This window comes from Arvicanthis niloticus, chromosome 7 (genome assembly GCF_011762505.2).
Source record: "Arvicanthis niloticus isolate mArvNil1 chromosome 7, mArvNil1.pat.X, whole genome shotgun sequence".
Lineage (NCBI taxonomy): Eukaryota > Metazoa > Chordata > Mammalia > Rodentia > Muridae > Arvicanthis > Arvicanthis niloticus.
The window spans coordinates 2,406,811-2,430,271 of NC_047664.1; the positions used below are offsets into that span (position 1 = coordinate 2,406,811).

General features: G+C 38.5%; 1 protein-coding gene across 1 annotated transcript in view; it reads left to right on the top strand.

Annotated features, from left to right (window-relative positions):
- Window positions 1–23,461, top strand: part of LOC117712714 (coiled-coil domain-containing protein 18-like) — a 186,493-nt gene that overhangs the window by 150,301 nt on the left and 12,731 nt on the right. Inside the window, 8 exon segments of the mRNA XM_034508817.2 lie at window positions 454–616; window positions 2,110–2,323; window positions 8,486–8,585; window positions 9,237–9,353; window positions 13,357–13,500; window positions 18,070–18,273; window positions 22,093–22,126; window positions 22,129–22,229. Coding sequence (XP_034364708.1) covers window positions 454–616; window positions 2,110–2,323; window positions 8,486–8,585; window positions 9,237–9,353; window positions 13,357–13,500; window positions 18,070–18,273; window positions 22,093–22,126; window positions 22,129–22,229 — 1,077 coding nt within the window.

The following is a 23,461-nucleotide window of genomic DNA, read 5'->3' on the forward strand; positions in this document are numbered from 1 at the left end:
TGAGATTGTAGCTATTTACTCTGCATTACTGACCTAAACATCAAGTCACTAAAAATCACTCTGTTAGCTTTCTTGTTGGCTTATGCTGATCAGTCTAAGAATTTCTAATCACTTTTAAATCTAAAACAGGCATCTTGATTATGTCTTAAATAAAAATCACTGATTCTGTATGATTAATATGGTCTTTATGATAGTTTATTTAGCCTCTTTGTTAATGTTTCAGATAATGGAACTATCATGTGCTTATCCTTATATGTTCTCAATCTCTACGAAATTTTATAAGTTATATGTAGTTAGGCTGAAAATTTAAAAAGTATAATAGGTGACTTAAAAATCTGTGTGGAGATTTTGCTAATATTTAACCTAATAGAATTTGCATACTTAAAAGTAAAAGACAAGTCTTTTGGTTTAAAGTTTCCAAATACATGTTCTATTGTTTGGTGCTTTAATTAGGCAAGCGAAATTGAGATGGATCAGTACAAAGAGGAGCTGTCTAAAATGGAAAAAGAAATAATTCATTTGAAACGAGATGGGGAAAATAAATCCATAAATCTTTCTCAGTTAGATATGATTTTAGATCAGACAAAAACAGAACTAGAAAAGAAAACAAATTCAGGTAAGCAACCAGTTAGTTGAATTAGCTTGAATACGTGTGTGTGTGTGTGTGTGTGTGTGTGTGTGTGTGTGTGTGTGTATGTGTGTTAGTTTGAGTAAGAATGGCCTCTCGAGGCCCATACATTTGGATGCTTAGTCATCAGGGAGTGGCACTACTTGTAAAAGATTGTGGGCTGTGGCCTTGTTGGTGTAGGTGTGGCCTTGTTGGGTGTGGCCTTGTTGGAGTGGGTGTGGCCTTGTTGGCATAGGTGTGGCCTTGTTGAGGAAGTAGGGGACTGGGGGTGGGCTTTAAAGTTTCAAAAGCCTGGGCCAGGCCCAGTTTGACTTTCTTCTCCTGCCATTTTTGGATCAGGATGTAGGTCTCAGTTGCTACTCCATTTTCTGCTTGCCTGCCATCATAGTCCCTAGCACAATGACAATGGACTAAACTTCTAAAATTGTAAGCAAGCCCCCAATTAAATGTTTTTTTTTTTTTCTGAGAAAAATATTTCTTTTTAGTTATATGCATTGTTTTTTTGCCTGAATACATGTCTTGTGTGAGAGTGTCAAGTCCCCTGGAACTGGAGTTACAGACAGTTGTGAGCCACCATGTGGGTGCTAGCAATTGAACCTGGTCCTCTGAAAGAGCAGCCAGTATCTCAACTGCTGAGCCATCTCTCTAGCCCAAATGTTTTCTTTCTTAAGAGTGGCCTAAGTCGAGGTGTTTCTTCATAGTAATGGAACACTAAGACATTATATTTAAGTGGAACAAAATGAACAGTTGTGTTGGGGCTACAAGGGACAGTGTTCAGTATTTTGCCTCTAGATAAGTAAAAGTAGATATCCGTATCTATAAAGTTCTATCCGATTGTTTGTTTGTTTGTTTTGAATAGAGTCTCATGAATCCAAGGCTGGCACCAGAACTACATATGTAGTGAAGAACAACAATGAACTTCTGATCCTCCTGCTTCCCCCCTCTCTAGTGCTAAGATTAATAATATACAGGTAAAACATATCCAGTTTATCAGTACTGGAGATTAAATCCAGGGCCTTGTGAATGCTGGGAAAGTACTCTTCAAACTGAGAGTTTCATAGATTCCAGCCCTCAGATTGAATATTCTTGTGTGTGCATTCATGTGCATGCATGCACATGTGTGTGTTTTATTTACATGTTTATGTGATTATGTGCATGTGGAGGACAGAGTTTGGAGTTGGGTATATTCCTGGACTGCTGTCCATCTTATGTTTTGAGACAGGAATTTTGACTGATTGGCAGGGCTAACTGAGCAGTGAGCTTCAGTAATCTGTCTGTCTACACCAGTACTAATAGGGTTAAAACACAGTCTTATGTGTGTGTGTTTGGTAACTCAACTCAGGTCCTTATGACTAACAGCTGGCACTTTAATAACTGAAGCATCTTTCCTGGCCCTTGACTATAATTAATTATACTTACTCCTAAAGTTCTTAATAGAAATGCTTTATATATATATTTAAATGATTTTGTCTTCTAAATAGTGAAGGAGTTAGAGAAGTTACAACACCACACAGAAACTGAACTGACAGAAACCATGCAGAAACGGGAAGCTCTGGAAAATGAATTACAGAACGCTCATGGAGAATTGAAAAGTACCTTAAGACAACTACAGGAATTGAGAGATGTACTACAAAAGGCTCAGTTATCATTAGAGGAAAAATACACTACAATAAAGGATCTCACTGCTGAACTGAGGTGAGTCAAATAAAAAGAAAAGATATCATAATTACACATATTTCGTTATTTTGAGTCATTGGATCATACCACAAAATATATTGTTGAACTCTAAATGGCCCAACTTGTCAACTGCTTTTGTTTTGCTCAGTTTTGTAAGTTTGTTTTGTTTTGTTTTGTTTTGCCTTTGTGACCATCCTGTGACCCATCTGACCAGTGAGAGAAGTTTCTGTGGCTGCTAATGCTTCTGCCCTCACTTTGTGATTAGTTTCACACTGTCCAAGTAGCTTTTTGAGAAAAAAGGAAAATTAAAAAAAAAAAAGATTAGGCAAGCATACAGCAGTGACTAAAAGCCAAATATTATTAATAGTAACTCTGTATATTTTTCCCTTAGGAGACAGGGTCTTACTTTGTAGACCAACCTGGCCTTGAACTCAGAGATTCCCCTATATCTGCTTACCAAGTGCTGTGATTAAACATATGTACCAGCATTCCCAGACCAATATACTGCATATATTAAGCTCTTATTTTAAGCTAGGATTATGCCAGGGATGTAACATATGGTCTCATTTCTTTTTTTTTTTTTTTTAAAGAATTTATTTATTTATTTTGTGTAAGTACACTGTAGCTGTCTTCAGACACCCATATGAGGGCATCAGATCTCATTATGGATGGTTGTGAGCCACCATGTGGTTGCTGGGATTTGAACTCATGACCTCTGGAAGAGCAGTCAGTGCTCTTAACCCACTGAGCCAGCCATCTCACCAGCCCCATCTCATTTCTTTAAAACAAACTTACATGTATTTTATTTGTAACAAACTTACATGTATTTTTATGGTTAAGCAAGAGCTGCAGGATTACCCAGAAAATTAGAATTAATACCCAGGATTCAGTATAGAACCTCATGCTCTATGGCCTCACACTTAATAAATTTCATGTACTTTTAAATACTGTATCAAAAATAATTGTGAATCCATTTCTCTAGTTTTGACTTCTTTCTTAGCTCTAATTAATTAGTACCCAACTACTTACCGTTTGACTCCATGTGGATTTAAAAAACAATTATTCAATTATTACAGTTGGTCATTTGTGGTACACACCTTTAATCCTAGCACTCTGTAGGCAGAGGCAGGCAGATCTCTGAGTTTGAGGCCAGCCTGGTCTATAGAGTGAGTTCCAAGATAGCAAGAGCTATATAGAGAAACCCTGTCTCAAAAAACAAAACAACAACAACAAAAAACCTTCCAAAGCAAAACAAACACAACAAAACATACCAATGATTTCATTTTTTTTATTTTAGTTTTTTAAAATATTTTTAAAAAACTTATGGAAAATTTTTCTTTATACAATAGATCCGATCATGGTTTCCCCTTCCCCAACTTCTTTGAGATCCATTCACCCCGTCCATACCCAATCCATTCCGTGCCCTTCCCTCTTCCTCTCTAATTAATTAGTTTCTAATTAATTAGAAATCCAACTGCAAAATAACAACAACAGTTCAACAAACAAACAAGCAAAACCCGTAAGAAACACATACACAGAAAACCCCACAAAACCACAACCAGAAACCATATACAAACAAAAGACCAGCAGGCCAAAAGCTAGTCAAACAAAGCATTATTTGACAAAAGTTGACAAAAATACCATTGAGTTCATTTTGTGTTAGCCATTTACTGCTGGTCATATCTAATGAATTGGGAGTCTGTGTCCACTGCCCCCTTCCTGCACTGAGATCCATTTATCTTGTAAGCCCTGTGTGTGGTACCATAGGCTCTGTCTATGTTCATATGCTCATCAGTACTGTTGAATCTGTAGTCATCTATCACCTCTGGATTTTATAAATTTTTCCCTCTTTTTCTGCATAGCTCCCTGAGCTCTGAGGGAAAGGGGGCAGGGGGGGCCGTTGATAAAGACACCCTGTTTAGGACTGAGAATTCTCTATACATTTTCCAGTTGTAGGTTTCTTTGTTAGGTTTTTTTTTTTTTTTTTTTTTTTTTTCGAGACAGGGTTTCTCTGTATAGCCTTGGCTGTCCTGGAACTCACTCTGTAGACCAGGCTGGCCTTGAACTCAGATATCCGCCTGCCTCTGCCTCCCAAGTGCTGGGATTAAAGGTGTGCGCCACCACCGCCCGGCTCTTTGTTAGTTTTTATCTAATACAAGAGGAAAGTTCTCTGATAATGGATGAATGAGGCACTGATCTCTGGGTATTGCAGAATGTCATTAGGACACATTTTATTGATCTGTCCTTTAACAGTAGTAGTTGTTTTTGCCCTAGGTCTGCGGCCTATCTAGTCCTGTTTGGGTTCTTGGCCCCCCAACAGTGTCAGGCTTGGGTTCCATCTTGTAGAGTGGGCTTTAAATCCAATCAGAAAGGCATTGGTTACTCCTTCATTTGTGCCACCATTACACCAGCATTTCTTGCCAACAGGCCACTGTTTTAGATTCCAGGGTTTTTAGCTAGGTTGATGGTTACCTTTCTTTTAGTAGCATGCAGAACCTTCCAGTTTGATGAACACCAGTCAGTAGGGGTGCAAGAGGCTCTAGTTAGGCACCAGCTCAACTTCTCCATGTTCAATGATATATATATACATTTATATTTATGTATATGTGTGTGTGTGTTGTCTTCAGTAATAGGGCTTTCCCATAAGTTTTCGGAGAGGAACCAGTAGCCTTGGCAGTAGCCTGAGATGTTTGAGGCATTGTCTCCCTGTTTATGGTGACGCCATTTATATTTCTTGTGTGTGTGTGTGTGTGTGTGTGTGTGTGTGGTGTGTGTGTGTATGGTTGGTTCTACTAAAAACTAATTACATTCTCTTTGAGCCCTGAAATGACTTTCAGTGTTAGTTGCCCCTCCATATATTCCTTCCCTTACCCCCCATCCATTTCCTCTTCCAAATCAATGGTCTCCCCTTCCCTCTATAACTATAGATTTTATTTCCCCTTTCTTGAGAGAGCCTTTCTTCCTCCTCACTAGTCCCTTAGAAGTTACCTAACTTTTGTGGCTGTATGGATTGGAGCACATCTGTTGAAGGCTTAAAAGCTAATATCTACATATAAGAGAAGACATAATTGTCTTTTGGGGTCCGTGTTACCTCACTCAGGATGTTTTTTGTGTTGTGTGTAAATATACCACAGTTTCACTATCCATTCATCTTGGCTGTTCCCAGTTTCTTACTGTTTTGAATAAAGCGGCAGTGATCATGGATGAGCAAGCATTTTGGTAGTAAGATGTAGAGTCCTTTGGGTATATGTCCAAGAGTAATATAACTGGATCTTAGGCATAGATCTATTCTCAGCTTTCTGAGGAACCACCATACAGATTGTCTAGTGGTTGTAAAAGTTGCACTTCCACAAATGATCAAGTGACCCCCTTCTCTCACATCCTCACCAGCATGAGCTGTTATTTGTTTTATTGGTCTTGGCCATCTGACTGGTGTCAGATGAAATCTCACAGTAGTTTCAATTTTCATTTTCCTGATGACTAAGGGTGTTGAGTAATTCTTCCCAGGTTTCTCAGCCATTTGTTTTTCATCCTTTGAAATCTCTCTTCATAGTTCCATGTTCCATTTTTAATTGGCTATTTGTTTTCTTGATGTCCAGTTTTTTAGTTTTTTATATATTTGTATATTAGTCCTCTATTGGAAGTATAGTAGGTAAAGATCTTTTCCTATTCTGTAGCATGGTGCTTTACCCCATTGATATATTCTTTGTCATACAGAAGCTTTTTAGTTTCATGGGGTCTCATTAATTAATTGTTGTTCTTAGTGTCTGTGCTATCCCTCTCCTGTTCAGAAAGTCTTTCTTTTGTGCCAATGAATTTAAGCCTATCCCCTACTCTCTTTTGTCAGACTCAGGGTATCTGGCCTTATTCTAAGGTGTTTGGTCCATTTGGAGTTCAGTTTTGTTTGGGGTGATAAACATAGATCTCTTTGCATTCTTCTGTACACAGCTATTTAGTTTGACCAGCACTTTGTTGAAGATGCTTTATTTTTCCCAATATGCATTTCTGGCTTATTTATAAAAAAAAAAAAAATATCAGGTGTTCATAGGTGTGATCTGGGTGTCCAGAAGGGATAAGCAGGCTGCTACAGGGTGAGAATGGAGAGACTGTCACAGAGGACAGGAGGATAACAAGAGTCGCCTACCTAGGTATCAGTGGCTGACAAAAAGCAATGGAGTTGGGCAGGAAGGAAAGGCTGGGAAGGTCCACAGGGAACAACTAAGCTGGATCTTACTAAATTTTTACTCATTTATTTTGTGTGCACATAGGTGGAGGAGGTGTGACATGTGTCATGATGCACATGTTGAGATTAAATGACAAATTGTGAGCATTCTTTCCTTTCACCGTATTGGTCTCAGGGATTAAGTTCAGGTTGTCAGTCTTGGTATCAACTGTGTTAGCTGCTGAACCATCTTGCCAGCCTTTTAGAATGGATATTTTAAGAGGCATCTCAAAACACTCATTTATTTTCTTATCACTCTGCCCTGCCCATCTTCCTATATTGCTGCTCAAACCAGAAATCTGTAGACTTATCCTATTCTTTTTTTATTTACTTATTATTATTAGCACACATCTTGTCAACCTTATTTCTAAAATATATATAAAATCCATTGACTTTGTATTACCACTATGCACAGACCATTATTGTTTCTTTCATAGTATATGGCTGGGTCTTCCTAATGGGCTCTTTATGGTCTTGTTTTCATTACTAATCCATTTCCCATAGATTATTGTTTTTGATTATAAACATAAATCAGATCATATTGATTTTTGATGGCTTCCCAGTAAAATCTTAATTTCTTTGGAAATGAAACATATAGATACAACTTCATTACTAAGTAGATTGGCCCTTAACAAAAAAGCCCAAAAAACCAGAAAATACCAAGTATTAGGGAGTTTGTAGAGAAATAAAATTTCCATTTATTGCTAGTAGAAAATCAAAATAATGATAGCTAATGTGGGAAATAATTTCAATTTCTTGATAACTTAAACATAAAAACTATCATTTAGTATAATAATTTTCCTAGACATATATCTAAAAGCATTGAGAATGGTTCGTTGAACAAGAATTATACACAAGTGTTTATAGCACCTCTCTTTACAGTAGCCAAAAATGTGGCAATTTGTCACCATTGATGAATAGGTAAAGAAAATATGGTGTATCCATGCAAGGAATATTGTTTAGGCAGAAAAGCAATAAAATAGTGATGATCCGTGCTACAAAGTAGACAGACCCTAAAAACATGCTAAGTCAGAGAAGCCAAGCCCATGTGGTATGGTATAATTCTGTTTATATGAACAGTTTCTTTTTTTTTTTTTTTTTTTTTGGTTTTTCAAGACAGGGTTCCTCTGTGAAGCCCTGGCTGTCCTGGAACTCACTCTGTAGACCAGGGTGGCCTTGAACTCAGAAATCTACCTTCCTCTGCCTCCCAAGTGCTGGGATTAAAGGCCTGTGCCACCACTGCCCGGCTGAACAGTTTCTAGAACTGATAAGTCTAATAATAGCAAAGATTGGTGTTTGCCAGGAACTAAGGGAAGGGTTAACCAAAAGATACTCCCTGAAGGATATAGGACTTACCTTTGCTGAAATACAAAACAGTACTGGGAAAAGATAATGGGAATTAACACTGTGACAGAGTTAATTCAGTTAGTTATGTCCCTTAAAACGTCCAAAAGGACAACGGTTTATGTGTTTTACCACAGACCACAGTTTTTTAAAATCTCCAAGTCTTTATAATACCAACCCTGTCTGATCAGGTTTCTATTTTCCTGGCCTCATTTCATACTGTTCTTGCTCTGTTACATTTTGAGGGGTGTGTGTGTGTGTATGGGTGTGTGTGCACGCATATTAGCCTATATGTGGGAGCACATGGTCTGTGTGGTCAGAGAGTGATATTGGTGTCTTCCTCAGTTTCTCGGTACCTTATTATATGTTTAGATAAAAGCTCTGAAGCCCTAACCCTGAGTAAACTAGCCAAATTATTTCAGGGAACCCATCTCTGTAAGAGTTAACTTTTGTTTGTTTCTTTACACATCATTCCTTTGATTTAAATACTTTCAATCTGAATTAACTACACACATTCTTTTGCTTTTAATTATGGGAAACTAGCAATAATTATCTTTAAGAAGTTATAGTATTCATGTTATCTACTTTGATCTTTTTCTTTTGTCAAATTTTAGAGAATGTAAGATGGAAATTGAAGACAAAAAACAAGAACTTAGTGAAATGAATCAGGCACTTAAGGAGAGAAATTGGGAGCTGAAGCAAAGAGCAGCTCAGGTGATTCTTCCCTAATTATATTTGTACAGATTTTCTACCATGGGATAGTCATTAAGGGTTTTAAAAATAGCCAGTTTTTTTTCTGATGTAAATATTTAAGGTTAGATATTGCAACTGATTTTTTTTTTTTAGACAAATTGCTGTTTGGCCATGAGTTTATCATTCTTTTGCCTCAGAGTTCCAAATGCTGGGAATATAGATACTGGCTGAAAGGCTTGTCTGTCTTCCTGGGAACTGGATAGGGAGGTCAGTTCTTTATGATTAAACTACAACTCAGCCCAACCAGTAAATACCTTTTTAAGAGTAAAGGTTTGCTTGTAGCCCTGTATTTTTTGTTGTATATTAAAGAAGATGGGATTGAACACATTACTATGAACTAAATGTTGGGAGAATGAGGCATTATTTAGCAGTTTTTATTCCAATATAAATTGACACCTGAATCCTTTTATTTTATTTTACATGTTAAGCTTCAATAACATATACTATGTATATGTTCAAGGCCCTACTTTAAAAAAAAAAAACAAAAAACAAACTTCATTTGGAATTAGCTTATCACTTACTGATTTCTGTAGTAAATGTATATTCTACCCATACAACTGTTTATATTACAATAAAATTGAGGAACCAGCTTGATACTACTTTTATATTTAGGTTACACATTTGGATATGACCATTCGTGAACACAGAGGAGAAATGGAGCAAAAAATAATCAAATTAGAGGGTACCCTGGAAAAATCAGATTTAGAACTTAAAGAAAGCAACAAACAGGTAATTATTTTAGAATTTTATATTTTAATATTGTTAAAAAGTAACACTGTAAGGCCCCACAAAGGGAGGACCTCACCCAAGCCTCAGGAATTCACAGCCACTTGATGCAATCAGCAAGAGGTATATTTCGATCAACATGTTGAGGTCAAGACCCATGACCCACACAGGGGCAGTGGGGTCTGACCCCGGGGCTTTGGAGACAGAGAGAATTTAAAGCCAAAAACCACACAACTTGGGTGAAAAATCACAACCCAGGTGGAGTAAAAGGAGGGTTATTGGAGAGCACCTGTGGAAAGTCCCAGTCCATTATTCAGTTTGTGACAGGGTCCAAGGAACAGTCATGGGAACATTTTGTATAGGCTATTCTCTAAGAGACTATTCGTAATCAACCATCTATCTTGTGGTCAGCCAAGTTCCTGAAACACATTGCTCTCAACGACCAAGCTGACCTGCACTCTTGGTTCTGCTCAACCTGCTAGGAGTTTCTGAAATTTTTAACGCTTTCATTTCTCCACTTCTTCTGATGTAAGAGTTTTAATCATAAAACTTGGCGTACCATCAAAATCTGAACAGCACTTTTTTTTTTCTAACAAAGGTAACTAATCTATTTAGAGATGTCTTCAACTTTCACCTCGGTGGGGGTGGTCAGGAACACCAGGTATGGTCCTTTCTAGTGAGGCTCAAGGTTCTCAACCTGGTGTTGGCAGATGAGAACAGCATCTTCAACCTGGAACTAACGAGACACACTCAGGTCTTCAGTCTCATAAGCTTCTTTTAACTGCTCCTAGACCTCATGTCAGATCACCTCAAGTGTTTTCATTTGGGCGAACAGGGATTTAGAAAGAACAACATCAGAATCATATATTTTGCCTGTCTCAGTAAGTGTTGGAGACACCCCCCACCCCCATAAAATTTTATAATGTGTTAGCTTAAATCATAACCCAGAATAAGGCAAAAGGAAGGAGGGCTGTCTAGTCATCCCCAGCCGGTCTCTAAGGCTAATTTTATCTTTTTTTACCTGTCTTGAACTCTGGGGTCTGTAAGCACAATGTAATTTTTAATTAATCTCCAGCTAGGTGGCCAGTTCCTGACTTACCCGGCAACAAGGGCAGGTCTATTGTCAGACCCAATTATCTTGGGTATTTCAAACCTGGGGAAGTTCTCTTTTAAGATCTTCTTAGCTACCACGTTGGCAGTCTCAGTCTTTGTAGGAAAGGCTTTTACCCAGCCTGAAAAGTATCTATAAAAAACTAACAAGTATTTGTTATCACATTTAGCAGGTTTGATTTCCATGAAGTCCACTTCTCAGTAGGCCCCAGGTCTGTCTCTTTGAAGTCTTCTTCTTGGGGGCCATCTTGAATACCCAGCGTTAGTCAGGGCACAGGGCTTACCGTTTTTTATTACTGTTTCAGCTACATCAGATAAGTTCACCACATAAAATTGAGAGGACTTTATCAAGTTCTTCAGGTTTTTACCTCTTAGGTGAGCTAAACGATGTAAATTTGTCACATTTATTTGTCCTTTTCTCTGTGGAAGGACTATTTTTAACATGGACATTAAGATATTTTCTAGGACTTTCAACAGTCAGGATCATAGCTCTTTGAGCAGCCTTTTTAGCAGTCAAATCTGCCATCTGAATTTTTTCAGCAACAGTATCCTGGGTTTTCTGATGTCCAGGACAATGACTTTTCCTGCAGAAGTCTGCAGTCCCTTCTGTCTGTAAATTGTCCCACAAATATGGGCAGTGGCAAAAGCATACCTGCTATCAGTGCTCTTTCTGGCAAGCTGCTGGCCCAAATCACTTGTTTTCTATCTACCACTGCTGCTCCCGCCATGCACTTATCTTCAGTCACAAAGCTGCTCCGGTCTGTATACCAGTTCAGACTTCCTGGCCAAGGTTGGTCTTTTGCCAGAATGTCAGTATAGTGCGGGACAGGGGAGGAATCATCAGTCTCAGGCAGTAAGCTGGAAGGGTTCAGGATGGCCGGGGTCGGGGCAAAGATCACCCTTTCATGTGGGCATTAGTCATCTATCTGTCAAGAGGCTGCCGGATAATGTTCTCAAGGGAGTGGGGTGTCACAACAGTTATCTGCTGTCCCAGAGTCAATTTAAGTTAGGCCACGGCAGCGATGGCTTTCAGACAAGTCTTAGTTCTTTGTAGGCCTTTAAGTGTGGTGGATGTAGTCAAATGTAGTGCCTGGCTTTAGTTTTAAGGCCAATATCATAGAGGTGGGGGTTCTCTCAAGACACCCCTGGTCCTGTCTGAGTAAACTTTAACTTTGTCTCTCCCAACAAAGGCATAAGGTACTCAGGAATAACTGGATGAGACACTTGTCCTTTCCCCAGATCAATAGTTTGTGAAGTAGTCCAAGAATATTGTTTTTGCCCAGTTGCCTCTATGACTATGGTCTTTTTGGTTTTTGGTTTTAAAAAAATTTTTCTCAATGATTGTTTCAGAACTGAGTATTCTGTTCTAGTATCCACCAGAAAGTCTACAGGGGTCCCCGTCACTCTCAGGGTCCCCTCTAGTCATCTTCTTTGAGAGCCAGGACCTTAGAGGTCCTGCCTTTCTTCTTTGGGCAGTCTCGAGCCAGTGTCTTTTTTCTTTACAGTAGGCACGCTTATCTTTTTCTAATAGATGTCTTTGCATCTCTCTGTTCTCATTTGGTCTTGGTCTTCTGTTGCCCAGGTTCCCTGTCTGTCTAGGCCCTGCCCTTTCTCTCTGTCTATCTCTTACAACTGCGGCTAGTATTCTAGTCTTCAGTCTCTTTTGTGATATACTTTTTCTGTCTCTTTAACTAAATCCTGCAGGGTATAATCTTGTAATCTCTCTATACGCTGTAACTTTTTACCTGTCACCAGAGCCCAGCAGGGTAAACTGTCAGCCTCTCCCTACCTGTAGCCATGTCCTAGTCTGGTCGGTTAAAGGGGGCTTCTAGCAGGATCTTTTCTCATTCTGTGGTAAAGAGAACCTGTAAAAGTTGCTGGCAATCATCTCAGGTGGGCTGGTGGAAAAACATTAAAGATTCTTCCAGTCCCTATGTGAGTGGGTACTTTGCTTGCAAGTATGTTTGTGCATTGAAAGGGCTAAAAATTTTCAAAAACTCCTAACAGACAGAGCAGAACCAAGAGTGCAGGTCAGCTTGGTCATTGAGAGCTCTGTGTTTCAGGAACTTGGCTGACCACAAGATAGATGGTTGATTACGAATAGTCTCTTAGAGAATAGCCTATACAAAATGTTCCCCATGACTGTTCCTTGGACCCTGTCACAAACTGAATAATGGGCTGGGACTTTCCACCGGTGCTCTCTAATAACCCTTCTTCACTCCCTCTGGGTTGTGGTTCCCAGCCCCCCCACCCTGAGTTGTGGTTTTGGCTTTAAATTCTCTCTGTCTCCAAAGCCCCGGGGTCAGACCCCACTGCCCCTGTGTGGGTCATGGGTCTTGACCTCAACATGTTGATCAAAATATACCTCTTGCTGATTGCATTACTGGGTGGCCGTGAATTCCTGAGGCTTGGGTGAGGTTCTCCCTTCGTGGGGGCCTTACAGCATCATGTATCCTCAAGAGGCCGGAAAAGGGCACCAAATCTCCTACAACTGGAGGTATCTATGTTTGTGAGGTGCCACATGGGTGCTGGAACTGAACCCAGGTCCCTGGCAAAAGCAGTAGGTACTTTAACCACTTAGCCATCTCTCTAGCTCCAGAAAAATAAATATTTTTCTATTTTAATTTTAGCTTTTTGTTGTGTGATTGTTATTTTGTGACAGGGTCTTGCTATATAGTGTCACCTGGCTTTGAACTTCTTACCCTTCTGCCTCAATCTCTAAAATGCTAGGATTACAGCTATTTTCTGTCAACTTTTAGATATTTTAGGGTCTGGAGAGATGGCTCATTGGTTAAGATATTTTAGACATAAGTGTTTAAAATTTAATTTAGAACACAACTATGAGTATATTATATTTCTTAGTTGTGTTGATGATGGTCATCTGTTTGAAATTCAGATAGAAAGTTTAAATGAAAAGTTGCAAAACGCCAAAGAACAGCTTCGAGAAAAGGAGTTTATAATGCTCCAGAATGAACAAGAGATATCTCAACTGAAAAAGGAAGTTGAGAGAACACAACAAAGGATGAAAGAAATGGAAAGTGTAAGTAAAGTATTTCCCACATAAGGAAAAGGTAATGCAATGAATATGCTTTAAACATTTTGCTTTTAAAATACAGAAGCTGTGCTCATAAGTTTTTTAAAACTAATTTTTGTGTCAGATGCTATTAGTTTTTTGACCTTTAAAAATTTCTGATTATTCTGGCTTTGATATGGGCAAGGACGTAATAAATCCACAGTGTGTGCTTTTGTATCAGTTGAATACTTGTCAATGTAAATATGATGTGCAGCAGAATTGGAGGCACAGAACTAACAAGTGAAAGGAACTTGAGGAACTTTACCCAGACGCTGAAATATAGTAACAGTATTATTTCAACTAAGTGCATGGTGTTGCCAGAGGAACTAGTGACTTGATGACTTTATATTAGTTTCATGTATATTGATTGTTGAATCTATTTCAATACCCTGGTCTTTTTAAAAATGTGAATTTGTTTTGGTGAGCTCTAATGGACATAACTTTTTCATTGTCAAAAACTCAATTTTTGTAATTTCATAGTAATTATTGGGTTTAATTGATTATGTCTCTCCCTATAGAATTTAGAGTGGACACTTTGTCTCCTTTTTTTATTCCCATTTTTGAACAACCAGAGCTGTCTATTATTGTATAGTAAGCATAAGTTAGCATTTATTAAGTTAATTTATTTTTAATTAATTTATATGTTTTTTACACTCCAGATTTTATTCCCCTCCGGGTCCACCCTCCAACTGTTCCACATCCCATACCTCTTCCCCATCCCCTTGTCTCCACTAGGGTATCCCCACCACCTACCCCCATTCCCATCAGACCTCTAAACTCCCTGGGGCCTCCAGTCTCTTGAGGGTTAGTTGCATCTTCTCCGACTGAACCCAGACCTGGCAGTCCTCTGCTGTGTATGTGTTGGGGGCCTCATATCAGCTGGTGTATGATGCCTGGTGATCCAGTATCTAAGAGATTCAGGGTCCAGGTTAATTGAGACTGCTGGTCCTCCTTTAGGGTTGCCCTTCTCAGCGTCTTTCAGCTTTTCCCTAGTTCAACTACAGGGTCCAGCAGCTTCTGTCCATTGGTTGGGTGCAAATATCTGCATCTTACTCTTTCAGCTGCTTGTTGGGTTTTGGAGGGCAGTCATGATAGCTCCTTTATGTGAGTGTTCCATAGCCTCAGGAATAGCGCCAGGCCGTGGGGCCTCCCTTGAGCTGGATCCCACTTTGGGCCTGTCACTGGACCTTCTTTTTCTCAGGCTTTTCTCCATCCCTGCAGTTTTTTCAGACAGGAACGATTATGAATCAGAGTTTTGACTGTGGGATGACAACCCCACATCCTTACTTGATGTATTAACCCCATCCCTTACTCGAGGTGGGCTCTACAAGTTCCTTCTCCCCACTGTAGGGCATTTCATTTAATGTCCCTACCTTTAAGTCCCGAGAGTCTCTTACCTCCCAGGTCTCTGGTACATTCTGGAGGGTCCTCCCAACCTCCTAACTCCTGAGGTTGCCTGTTTCCATTCTTTCTGCTGGTCCTCAGGGCTTCAGTCCTTTTCCCTCACCCAGTACCAGATTATGCCCCCCCCCACCGCCACCTCCCACATCCCAGGTCCCTCCCAGGTCCCTCCCTCCCTCCCCCTTGTGGTTGCTTTCTTCTCCCTCCCAAGTGGGACTGAGGTTTCCTCCCTTGGGCCCTTTAGCAGCTTGTTGACCTTTTTGAATTCTGTTGACTATATCTTGGGTATTCTGTACTTTTTTTTTTTTTTTTTTTTTTTTTTGGCTATTATCTATCCACTTATTAGTGAGTACATACCATGCATGTCCCTTTGGGTCTGTGTTACCTCACTCAGGATGATATTTTCTAGTTCCATCCATTTGCCTGCAAAACTCAGGATGTCCTCATTCTTAATAGCTGAGTAGTAATCCATTGTGTAAATGAACCACATTTTCTGTATCCATGTTGTGGGACATCTGGGTTGTTTCCAGCTTCTGGCTGACACAAATAAGGCCACTATGAACATAGTGGAACATGTGCCCTTGTGGCATTGTGGGGCATCTTTTGGGTATATGCCCAAGAGTGGTATAGCTGGGTCCTCAGGTAGATCTATTTCCAATCTTCTGAGGAACCTCCAGATTGATTTCCAGAGTGGTTGTACCAGTTTTCAATCCCACCAGCAACGGAGTAGTGTTCCTCTTTCTTCACATCCTTGCCAACATGTGTTGACACCTGAGATTTTGATATTAGCCATTCTGATTGGTGTAAGGTGGAATCTCAGGGTCATTTTGATTTGCATTTCTCTGATCACTAAGGACTTTGAACATTTCTTTAGGTGCTTCTCAGCCATTCGAGATTCCTCTGTTGTGAATTCTTGGTTTAGTTCTATACCCCATTTTTTTGATTGGGTTGTTTGGTTTTTTTGATGGTTAATTTCTTGAGTTATTAGCCCTCTATTGGATGTGGGGTTAGTGGAGATTTTTTCCCAATCTGTAGGTTGCTGATTTGTCTTATGGGTTAATTATAAACATAACTCAGAGTCTCTAAGAGCAAATCTGGAAAATAGTGAGGTGGAAATGATTAATGCCCCTGTCATGTTGGTTCCCTGACAGTGAATGCCTAAAGGTGTTTTCATAGGTAATTATACTCGTTTATATCCTGGGCCTCCACGCACAGTGCCAGGGCCCTGTGACTAGTCCTGGCTTCTTCCTTTTCTTACCTGATGTTAAATACCATTGCCTCTAGCCTGCCTTGTTGTGCCGAGAACTGACTTGCATTGTTTGTTTTCTTCTAAGAAGCAATACAAGTTGAGTATCCAAAAGGTTTTTAGCTAGTATATTGCGTTTCTTAATGAATTCCTGTTTCATATTTATCATATGTATCTCATCTGAAGATAATTTATAGACTTTTTAAAAAAATAAGTTTACCAAACACAGTGTGGAACTTTCTATCTATCTCTGTCAAATTAAAACTCACTAAAGTGTTTCTTGGCTTTTTTTTTTTTTTTTTGTATTCCAGATTTTGGGTTTCCAGATAAGAAATGCTTAACCTATCCTTTACTAGGAATTTAAATGATTAATTTAATAATATTTTAGAGGAAATAATAGCTGGAGTGACAGGTTTCACCTTCATAGAGAATTCACAACCCAGCTGTGTAGATTAATAGAATTTTAATTCTATATTCCATGCCAATATTCATCTGTCTGTCTGTCTGTCTATCATCTGTCTATCTTGGTTTAATGTGGTGCTGAGGAGAGAACCCAGACTTGTGGGAATGCTAGTCAAGCACATTACCACATGAACTGTACAGTCACCTCCTTTTACCTTGTTTCTGTGCAGCCCAGTTTTGAGTGTGTGTGTGTGTGTGTTTATGGCCATGGTATTTGATAATTTCATAAATGTTATATACCTTATGATAAAGGGTTATATAACTTATGTATATTAAAGTCATGCAGAATATTTCAGTAAGAGTTTCTAAGCTGGAGTGGAAACATATATCTCTAATCTATTCAGAAAGAAGGCTCAGAAAGAAGGATCTCAAGCTGAAGGTTAGCCCAGACTACATCTTTTAAGGTAGCCTGGGCAAGATCCCCAATTAAGATAGATGAATATATGAAGTTCTTGCAGTGGGTGTACATGGTTGTTATTCTAGTTAATCAGAACGGTGAGACAGGAAGACTACAGTTTGAGACCAGTCTGTTTGAGACAGTCTCTCAAATACAGTTTTTAAAAAGCAGTTGGGTTTGTCTCAGTGACAAGGACTTGCTCATTATGTTGAGGCTCTGGATTTAATCCCTAGATTTTAAAAAGTTCCCACTTAGTTAGAGATTTGTCATTTTATTATGATTAAGGCTTTTTAAAATCTTAACTTGTTGTGTGTAATTTTAAAAAGCATGCTATTGCCTTCCCGGGAGCTTGGCCCATGCTCTGACCTCTCCCAGTTCCCTTAGCTCCATCCAGTTTATGCCAGGATCAATCGCAACCACTCCCCAACCCTGGAAAGCCGTGAGCTGCTGTCCACTCTCCACCAGCTCCCTCTTGGCTTCTCTTTTGTTTCTCCTGCCTAGCTTTGCCCGGCTACTGCCCCAGCTTCTCTCTTTCTTTGCCCTCCTTTGCTCCTCAGATGAAAAACACTCAAACAGCTTTATTATTTTAGAACTTGCCAGACAGCATAATTGCTGGACACAGAATTACCTGCCCTTATTAGTTTGCCAATAGCAGCCAGCCTCTGATGGAGGCCTCCGGTTCTAGCTTCCCCAAGATCTTTGTGTTTCTCCTTCCAAAGCCTGGCCGAAAAGATTTCACTCTTTCCCTGTGTCTCTTTTTTTCTTCTCCTGGGACCTGGAAGTCCTACCTGTTCCTGCTGTCCAGCAATTGGCTCCAGATCGTCTTTATTGACCAATCAAGAACCAATTAGGGAATCAGCACCTCTCCCTACATTAACTTATAGTGGTACATGTACATTTTATTGTAGATTTTATAAAGATATAAATTTTTAGGGCAATTCTCTTATGAAAACAAAGAAGTAAATCATAACTATACATCTTATAACTATAAATTTCATTTTTAAACCCACAAATGTCTTGTGCTTTTCAGGTTATAAAAGAACAGGAAGAGTACATTGCTACCCAGTACAAGGAGGTTATTGATTTGGGGCATGAATTGAGGCTAACACAGGAGCAAATGCAGAACACTCATTCAGAACTGGTGGAGGCTCGTCGTCAAGAAGTCCAAGCACAGAGAGAAATAGATAGGCTTGCTGGTGAACTGGAGGATATAAAGACACTCTCTAAAGAGAAGGTAAACCTATTTTAAATAATTTTAACTCCTTTTTAGAAGAGGGCAGATAATGATGCTCATCACTAAACCACCAGTGCTTACTCTTTGTGTTGTGTACTGTGTTGTACTATAGTGTGAATGTGTTTCTTTTAAACTATCACATGTTTATTCTAATATGTGGAATCTTAGAACAAAAAGAGACAAGTAAAGAATCGGGGTGCCTGTGGAAGGGAGAAGAAGTAAAAGAGTGTTATTGGTGTTGGGTGGGTTTAACACAATGAATACATGATAGAGATGATTTACATGTAAGTTATTTTGACATTTTAGTAATTCCAAGACTTTTTATAACTTTGTACTTTAACATTACTGTGGTGGTTCTAATACGCTTGGGCCAACTAGTGGCACTAATAGGAGGTCTAGCCTTGGAGTGGGTGAGGTCTCATTGGAGGAAGTGTGTCACTGTGGTCATGGGCTTGGAGACCCTCCTAGCTGCCTGTAAGTCAGTCTTCTACTGGCTGCCTGTGACCAAGATGTAGAACTGACTCTTAGGTTCTTCTCTACCATCATGTCTGCCTGCACGCTGCCATGCTTCCTGCTATGATGATAATGGATTAAGCCTCTAAAACTGTAAGCCAGCCCAATTAAATGTTGTCCTTTATAAGAGTTGCTTTGTCATGGTGTTTCTTCACAGCAATAAAACCCAAACTAAGACAAATACCACAATGACAATAAAATAGAAGAAGTATATATTTGATATAATTAATTACTCTGTAGTAAACCATGATGACTATTTCATGAAAAATATTTTTTACTTCTCACTCTGGTTGTCTCAGTTACTTTTCAGTGTGAAAATACATCATTATGTATTTCATGTCACCAGACTGTCCTCTTAAAAATGGTTAAAATAGTAGAACCATGCTGGGCAGTGGTGGCGCACGCCTTTAACCCCAGCACTTGGGAGGCAGAGGCAGGTGGATTTCTGAGTTCGAGGCCAGCCTGGTCTACAGAGTGAGTTCCAGGACAGCCAGGGCTACACAGGGAAACCCTGTCTTGAAAAAAAAACAAGCAAGCAAGCAAACAAAAAAAGTCGTAGAACCAGGGGTGGTAGTCCACATTTGTAATCCCAGCACATAGTCAGCCAAAGAAGGGGAAGCTCTAGTTTGAGGCTAACCTGGGCTACATTGTGGGATACTATTTTAAAAATAGCCACTTTTATGTTATGTACATATTGCTATAATTTTTAAATAAAAAGTTAATAAATTCTTTATATTATATTATTTTTTAATAAAATCCCTTCAGAAGTGAACCCTGGCCACACTAGTTCTCAATAAATGGAGTACATAGCACTTTCGATGTTCAAGTGTTTGAGCCACCTTCTAAATAAAAAACCGTCAACATTTCTAACTTTCATAAAAACTTCATTTCAGAAGCTTTGTGATGGTAAAGTACTATTAAAAATCAAGAGTACTAATAAAAACATATTTTCTCAGAAGTTAACAACTTGTTTAAAGAGAATTTAGATTGATTTACTTTTAATTACTTAGACCTTGAGAAAATTTTATTTTTATTCTGGAAGTTCTTGTTATTTTTCTGCTTTCTCTTCCATTTAATAATTCATTATAGAAATATAGTGAAACAATTTTACCTTTAGTTTTTGTTAGGCTTAGCTATATTTTTACTCATATTTCTGGATTATTAGATCAATTAAGAATATGTAGGAATATAACAGATACTGGGATGTTTATCTAAAAAAGGGAACATGTCTACTTTTATCTCATTTTTGTCTGAGTTCAGTATAATTGCTTTTATTTGATAAACTAAGATCATTTAATTTCACAGTAAGTGTAAATGGGAGATTACTTAAAATGCAAGTTTTAAAACATTACATTTTAATCCCAAGCTAATTATAGATTCATGTTTATCTTTTGGTTTGGGTCAAACCTGGATTTTTTTATGAATAATCTAGAATTTTATATAGTCTCTTATATAAGTCATACGTGTAGCTCTTCAACTCACATGAATGGCCAGGCCCCTCCCCTGAGGACCTCCAGCCACCAAATTCTACCCATGGAACACTCTCATTGCCCTAATGGCTGATCTAGCCCTGCCACACAGAGTGCAAAGCTCATATTCTGGTCTTAAAGTCCTACCAATCCCCACCTTGGAAATCTTTACCCTGGAAAGCTGCTCCACCCCATCCCCATCATTAAGGTCATAAAACCTGCCTCTGCTCAGTTCTCTGCTGCTTCTTGCCCAAACAGAGGCAACCACCCTCCTGGGTATTTTCCTCCCAATAAATCTGTTGTATGAGGTTTGTTGTGTGTTGTGACTGTGGTATTCCTTGGCTCCTGACTGCCAGGATTCCTTTCTCCTCAGAGCTGTGACACAATTCTCACAGTCCATTCTCTAGTTACTTTAGTTTTTTCAATTAGAGGGAAAATTAAAATAATAGAATATCTGGTTTTATTGTTATTGGGGCAGTATATGTGTCACTTCCTAAGTAGTTTTGCTGGTTTTAGTTGGGTAGCAGATGTTTATGACTCTGGTTGAGTTGTTTCAAAACTTTTAACTTAGTTCTTACCTCAAAATAATTCCATGCATATTTCACTAGTGTTTCCTCTTACCTATGAGAAATGCACATTTCAAAGACCTTTAGTGGATGTGTGCTGAGCTCTGCACATACACACTGTACTCTTTGAGATAGACACTTCTGGGCCATTATTAAGTCAAAGGAGGGTTCCTGGAACACAGTTATTATGATAGTAGCTGTGCTGGACAAACAGGTGATTCATGCCATAGTGGACTGAGCAAGAGATACAAGATTTCATCATGCTGCTCGTATTGCCCACAATTTTAAAACTAAAAAGTGTTTATTTCTATAATTTCACATTTATTATCTTTGGACTGTAGTAGACCGCAGGTTGCTGAAACTGCAGAAAGTAAAACAACAGAGAACAAACCTCTTCTACTCAAGGAGAGACTACTGCATTAGTAAAGTCTTGTAATTATGCTGGGCAGTGGTGGTGCATCCTTTTAATTCCAGGACTTGGGAGGCAGAGGCAGGTGGATTTCTGAGTTCGAGGCCAGCCTGGTCTACAGAGTGAGTTCCAGGACAGCCAGGGCTATACAGAGAAACCTTGTCTCAAAAAAACAAAAAAACAAAACAAAAAAACCAATAAAGTCTTGTAATTAAAATCATAACCACAACTCACAGTAACTAACATAAGTAGGTTTGAATAAAAATACAAATTAGACTAGAGAGATGGCTCAACAGTTAAGAGCACTGCCTACTTGGTTGTTTTTAGAGGTCCTGGCTTTAATTCCCAGCATCTACATGGTGGCTAACAACTGTCTGTCTAACAACTATCTGTAGCTCTGGTTCCAGGGGATCCAACACTTCGTTTTGGCCTGGTGGGTACCAGGCACACAAATTGTGCATATATGTATGTGTGTATGTATGTATACATTCAGGAAAAAAAAAAAAAACCACTCCTACAGATTTTTAAAAATACAAATCATTCTTGTAAAAACAAATAATTTATATGGTGAGAAAAAATGCAGAGACATACCTGAGAGCAGGCTCTTATCTGCCAACGTGGAGGTAATTATTTGCCAAAGTTCAGCATCTTGTGGTTTTGTTTTCAAGAAAGGATTGGCTCATCAACTTATGTAGAATGTAATGTTTATCTCTGAAATGTCAGTATTCAAAAGTGTACTGTATAATAAGCATGTCTTTTCACATAAAGACTAGCTTGCTTTCATTAAGGTACTGAGCTGATTTAGCTATGATGAACCAAATAAGCTACCTATATTACTTTTATTTAATGTGTCATTTTTAAGGAAGCTCATGGAAACCGTTTGGCTGAAGAACTAGGGCCGCTCAAGTACGTGAAGCTCATTTAGAGGCAAGAATGCAAGCAGAAATAAAGAAATTATCCTCAGAAGTAGAATCTCTGAAAGAAGCTTATCATATGGAGGTAAAGAAAAATTAAATTTGTGTCAGTAGCCCCCACTAAAATGAATTGACTTACTAGGATGAAAGTATGAGTCTAGTTTTTGAGGTGTTTATTGTAATCTTTAATGCAGTTGTAATGTAATTGTAATACATTATGATCTTCATTTTAAGCTAAATACATTCCCTACCTTTAATGTCCTTGCACTTAAAAGACTGGTGTGCTCTAGAGTTAAGAGGTATAGTTCCTGAGGCAGGCATCCTGAATTCAAATTCTGTTTCTTAACTGAATAATTGAATAAGTTTTTAAATCTCTCCAAGATGTATATAATGATAATAGTTATTTCATAGGACTATCATAAGGAATCAATTAATTACTATATGTAAAGTTCTGAGATTAGAACCTGGCTCATTATAATTGATTGTAGAACTTGTGAAAAACAAATTGGAAATACTTACTATAGACATGGGCCATTCTATGTGATGTGGAGATGCAGTAGTGCAGTACTTGGTGATTTCTAACATCTGCTCTGACAGAGAAGCAACCTTAGAGCCATTTTATCAATATATTCTGAACCTTTATTAAAATTAACAGTATTACTAATTATAATATTTTTCTTTCATTTAAAACATTTGAAAATATTACCCAAAATCATTGTATGTGTTCTAAATAATATTGAGTTTAGTGCTAAGAAAGCTTTTTGTTGTTGTTGTTGTTCTGTAAAACAAAGGCTAAAAGAGCATTTGTATTACACTTTTTCCCCTTTGGAACATTGTCTCACTATGTAGCTCTGGCTATTGTGGAACTCTATGTAGACCAAGCAGGCTTCAAACTCACAGGGATCCACCTGCCTCTGCCTCCTGAGTGCTGGGATTAAAGATGTATGTTACTATTCCTACCTTTGTATTAAACTCTTATTGAGAGTTTAGTAAAAATTTGTGAGGCATTGGCTATGAGGAAAGGGGACTTGTAAGTTTGTCTTATTTAAACACATTTAGATTCAGATCTCTTTGAAAACATAGTGTCTGCAAAATGTAACACATTTTCAAGCTGAATCCACTTCTTATAAGTTTTGTAATCTTTAAGGGCAACTATTAGTCCATCTCAAATATTTGCCATTAACTGTTCATATTTTCTAATCTCTTGTCTACAGTTACCCATTTTAAGCTATTAATTTTATAAATCATGTAACATTAATTTTAAGCAGATAGTTCACAATATTTAAATGGGTTTAGGGGCTGGAGCTCAGCTGGAAT